Here is a 5,266-nt window from a genome sequence, read left to right on the forward strand (position 1 = left end):
TTTTTATTTTTTTTTTAAATTCAAGGTGGCTGTAGCCACCCATTTGCCCATCTGGCCATTTTTGCACCCCCAAATTTTATTTTATAAAAAAAAAAAAAAAAAAAATCAGGGGCAATACGAAAATTTTGGGATAATATTAGTCGAATTGAAAAAAAAAAATTGAAACTTTGTGAAGATGCATTGCAAAAATTAAATCTCTGATATTTGAATTGAAAAACGCTATCAACTTTGAGGGGATAAACTATAATTTTTCATTTTTTTTTAGTCAAAAACCCTTGGGCAAGCACAAGATGCTGCCTCAGCTATTGCTTTTGTGAAAGCAAGAACACTCAAAAGGGTACACCACAATCAATTCCCACTAGTTTTCTTCCAAACTCGTCACGAAAACCAATCGACACTAATGATGTTGGTAGAAGTATGACTCTGTAACACAACCCTAATTTTCCATACAATTAAAAATACTGATGGATTTTTTTTTTTCTTGACCTCTAGTATCGTAAACGGGGATGAAAAGTAATAATAGAAAGGCATCGGAGATGAAAAGGTTGAGTCTCAGTTGTCCGTCCTGGCCGGCGGCTAGGGAAAAACAATTCATCCGCCTATGAATGGATACAGTCAGCGGCATCCATCACACTAGATGGCGGACAATTAGCAAAATCCGCCCTCCACTAAAGGCGGATGCGGACTAGCTTAACACCGTTTCAACAAACCCTCCCCCAAACCACGTCATGCAACTGTTCAAAAAAATGGTCAAAAAATGCCAAACAGGCTAACTTCAATTGGGTGGTGGTTACTTTTTTTCTATAAGCATTAATACAATCAACAAAAAGAATATAAGAAGTTCGGTAGGCTAACTTCATTTGGGTGGTGGTTACTTTTTCTCTATAAGCATTAATACAATCAACAAAAAGAATATAAGAAGTTCAGTAAGCATATTAGTCGACAGAGATCGGAAAGATCTCACGACAACCGGCCAGTAAACTTATCTCCAATGTTAGATTTGGCTACAAGTCGCTATGGCAAATCAAGATCAAGGGTACTGATCGAAGATGACTCCCTTCCCTTGGTACATGTAGCCTCACCCAATAAATGAATGGGTTAGAACAAGAATCTAATGAGAGAAATGAGAGCGACAGAGGTATTTGGGTGGGGTTACTTGGAAAATTAATAGTATGAAGTGTGAATAAATCCTGGGAAAGGCAAACGTGGGCATTTAAAACTTTTGCACAATGACATGAAAACTAATTAACCAAATTACATTCACTCACACGGTTCTTGGGCAAACATAACCACATCATAGAAACAATTTCAAAAGGAACCCATAAAGAAAGGATTGGCCTAGCAAAATTCACGAACTCCAGTTGAAAATGAACATAAACAGGTCATACAAAGATTTAATATTTTAAGGAAAAATAAAAAGGACAAAAAAGTCTCGTCTGGAAGGAGTAGCTCAATCTAACTCGTTCTCGTTCAAATGTAGAAAACTTAACACTGAAACTCATATTCCAGTAAATGCCTTCTTACCACCGCCAGAAGACCCAGCTGGAATCACCTTCAAAACGTTAAACCTCACCGTTTTTGACAAAGGCCTGAAACAGATGACAAAGATTATACATATTAGGAGTGGCGCCACAAAACATATTACAAAACTTATAACAGTATATTAAATTTAGAATTTAACCTGCACTGGCCAATGATAACATAGTCTCCCTCTTTCACACGGAAGCATGGGGATATGTGTGCTGGTATGTTCGAATGTCTCTTTTCATATCTAAGAGTTAACATAAAAAAAATTAATTTTCTCATGAAACAAAATACAATGGAGAACTAAATTAATATCATAGGTGAATGGTTCTTACCTTTGGTATTTCTTAACAAAATGAAGGTAATTGCGGCGAACAATGATGGTCCTTACCATCTTGGCGCTGTGACAAGTACCAGAAATGATACGACCCCTGATGGAAACATTTCCAGTGAATGGGCATTTCTTATCAATATATGTCCCTGCAAACACAATATCAGAATAACTTCAAGAACACAAAACTAGCCACACAAAAAATATGGAAAATCCACTCCAATTCTACAAATCACCCACCAAACTAAGACTTTGTTTATGATTATGTTTGAGAAATAGAGTTTATAAGTTAAAAAACACTTTGTGGAAAAAGCTTTATTTTTAAGCTTTTACCAAAAGTACGTTTTGGCTATTTTTAGGTTTTTTGTACCTTTAAAAGCGCTTTTAATTTTTTTGCCAAATGAGTACTTTTTTTTTCAAAGGGCTTTTTGGGTGTTAATCACACTTTTAGGCTTCTCAAACACAATCCCAAACAAGCCCTAAATGTGTCAAGCGTCACTAAATCAAACTAATTCAGGGAACAAATCTAGGAATGATACATGGGGACAGAGTACCGGACTCCCGGTTATAAACTGATAATAACTTAAAATCCCACACACATGCAGTTACAAGGACTTGAACATAGCCCATGATATACTGTTTGACTAGAAAACCTTACAACAACTAGTGCAGTATGTCATTCAAATCGACTTCCCATTTTTCCCCCAACCCCTTTTTATTTGCTCAAAACAATTCACAAGATACAGTTACCAAAAGTATACATTTTATAACTGAAAGAAAAACCATAGCATCAAATCATCATATTCTAAATATCTTGAGCAACAAAAGTATTACATTGCAGGTAAGGAAAATTCAACCACATGGACTAAGAAATATTTTGGGTATATGCCACACAAACATGATTTATAACAACCTCAGCTGAATTACCAAAAGAATCAGAGTTACAAAGCCAAACTGATTATGTGCCATGGAAATCAAAAAAGGGGAAGCATATCAATCAGAGTCAAACAAAAATCCAGCTGATAGTTGAATTTACAAAACATCCAAGTTTTAATACCAAACTGGGTATGTAAGAGCATTCCCAGCAAACTCCCTATAATGAAGTCTATTCCCTATATGTAGGGAATATGCCTAAAAAATCACAAAAAATCACCCACCGCAGACTCCCTATACGCTTCCTCAAACCATCAACTGCTACAGTGGAACCCAATTTGTAGCGATCCAGATGCTTATTAAATTGAAAAAAAAAAAAAAAAAAAAAAAACTCTCTCCTCTCAAATCTTTTCACGCATGTTTTTCTCTCGCACCTCACCAAACGGCTGACACAGAAACAACCTTGCAACCAAAAACAACCCTGCAAACTCAGATTTTCAATACTTCAATCGCTTTCTTAACCATTCCTGGCCGAGGTAAACCACCTCATTAAATACGCGCTCAGCTAAACCCGAATGCATAACAACACTGGCTTCTAGCAAAGCGAGCTCCAATTTGGGAACCCTCGAGTGGAATTTCTTTAAGATTCTATATACCTTTTCGACATCGGTGGCAAACTCATCATGGCTCTGTTTGTGGGTCTGATCGTCTGGGTGATTTTGAAGGTGAACTAGCCTAAACCCAGTTCTTGCAGCGTCTGATAGATGATTGCAGTTGCTCTGGCCAGTGGGTCTTCTACGGGTTGGATTGAATTGTGGTGGGGTTTGGGGAAGACCCATTTGAGAGTAAGGAATGGGATTGGGGAATTTCATGGTGTGTGGAGTGTGATGCCGCGTGAAGGAGGTTGAAGGGCTGATTTGATTTGGAGGAAAGGAGGAAGTGAGGGTGCTTATTGAAGAAAGTCATGGTTTTTTAAGATAATCTCTGCATTGTCGTTTGTGGGTCTGCAACTACAGCTCAGCTTGAAGACGAAGACATGAGAGAGAGAGAAGAAGAAAAGAGTTTCAAGAAAGAACAAAAAAAAAAACTAAAAATTAAAAAGTATAAAATATTATTTTAATGATATGAGAAATGGTAAAGAGGGAAACTATTGGGGGGGGGAGGTGTATTTTGACATAAGGAAGCAAGAAGTAGTTTAGATTCTTAAATGTAGGGAAAATGACGAGGAAGCTACTGGGAATGCTCTAACATGGAAGTCACAAAAAAAAGGGAGTGCTAAAAATATGTAAGGAGCTGAAGCTAAAAATTATCACTTGCTTTTCACAAAGTTCATTAAGCGTAAACTACCACAACAATAAAGAACTTCCCCTGTAATTGCACTCGCCAGCAACTACTCAACATTGCAAACACATAATTAAAAGATAAATGCAATAGTACATTCATTACATAACAACAATATTATTGAAACCAGCCAAGACAACCCAACAAAAATTAGACATCGATCACACAAACTAAACATATTGGATACTAAAATCTTCGACATCAACACCACCACCAACAAGCCTATTTATCAGGAAAACAACACAACAAAGCTAAAATACGACATGCCAACAACATCAACATCACATTAATCACGACAAAAACAAATCACGCCAAGTTAATACCATCAATAGCCTCTCTGGGAGTCTTGAACCCCAACCCGACGCTCTTCCAGAACCTGTTCCCTCCTTTTCCTGGCCTCTTCCCTTTCCCCGACTTCTTCGAGCTGCACAATGCAATTTTTTATCAAAATCTTTCTTACGATACCAGCATATCAAACTTTCACTATAAACAAAATTTTTTTAAAAAAAAAAAAATAATAAAAAAAATTAAAAAAGAAAAAACAAACAAACAAACAAACAAACAAACAAATTAATATTAACAGACTAAATCAGCCCCCAACAAGATTGCCAAGAAAATTTACTTTTTCGTTTACAAAACCTTCAAAAACCCCAATGACGATTCTTGATAATCTAACTAATAGCAATGAAATACTTAATTTCATTAATTTTCTTATCCTTCGTTTTCCGAGCAAACAAAAGGCTCACGGATATAGGACTACTCGAAAGGAAATTTGAATTCTTACCAGAGGAACACCTTGGGCTGCTTCAAGAATGCCTTCTCCGTCTGCAATGTACATAAACGACGATCTCAGAAGCTTAACAAAACAGCATAGTGAATCAGAATATATTCTCTACGAGAACGAGAGAGAGAAATAGGAGAGAGATCTGAACCTGTTCCGCCATGATTAGAGTTTGTGAAGAGTGATAGAAGCCGACGACGCGAAGGAGGCGATGACCAAAAACCCTAACTCGGACAAAGCGAGTATGGAAGCTTATAAGGTGAACCCTAGCTGTGTGAATTACCTAATTACCCTCTGTCTAAGTGGGTACTATAAAGGGAGGCTAAAAATTTTATTTAAGTTTTAGAATTGAGAGTCCTGGGATGTGGTGTAAAATTTTTTATTTTACAGTATATAATAAAAAATTTGACATATTA

The 5,266-nt window shown here is 36.6% G+C and overlaps 1 protein-coding gene and 1 non-coding gene across 2 annotated transcripts; both read right to left on the bottom strand.

Annotated features, from left to right (window-relative positions):
- Nucleotides 1–910: 910 nt before the first annotated feature.
- Nucleotides 911–1,014, bottom strand: LOC132191175 (small nucleolar RNA snoR109). Its single transcript, XR_009441205.1, has one exon. It is a non-coding gene; the product is annotated as a small nucleolar RNA snoR109 (small nucleolar RNA).
- A 221-nt stretch (nt 1,015–1,235) lies between these two features.
- LOC132189724 (small ribosomal subunit protein uS17) lies at nt 1,236–5,111 on the bottom strand. The gene is made up of 6 exons (XM_059604502.1): nt 5,002–5,111; nt 4,854–4,894; nt 4,393–4,493; nt 1,860–2,004; nt 1,682–1,771; nt 1,236–1,589 (listed from the first exon to the last, which is right to left on the bottom strand). The coding sequence occupies exons 1-6, from the start codon at nt 5,011–5,013 to the stop codon at nt 1,499–1,501; spliced, it is 480 nt and encodes a 159-aa protein (XP_059460485.1). The 5' UTR covers nt 5,014–5,111; the 3' UTR covers nt 1,236–1,498.
- Between the last annotated feature and the right edge of the window lie 155 nt (nt 5,112–5,266).

The sequence above is a fragment of the Corylus avellana genome, chromosome ca8 (genome assembly GCF_901000735.1).
Source record: "Corylus avellana chromosome ca8, CavTom2PMs-1.0".
Taxonomy (NCBI): Eukaryota; Viridiplantae; Streptophyta; class Magnoliopsida; order Fagales; family Betulaceae; genus Corylus; species Corylus avellana.

What these genes read in the sequence shown, in the direction of transcription:
- LOC132189724 (XM_059604502.1), bottom strand. An exon ending in CAGCCCAAGGTGTTCCTCTG is followed by an intron (nt 4,494 to 4,853) that starts GTAAGAATTCAA and finishes TGCATTGTGCAG; the next exon opens with CTCGAAGAAGTCGGGGAAAG. An exon ending in TTTGTTAAGAAATACCAAAG is followed by an intron (nt 1,772 to 1,859) that starts GTAAGAACCATT and finishes GTTAACTCTTAG; the next exon opens with ATATGAAAAGAGACATTCGA.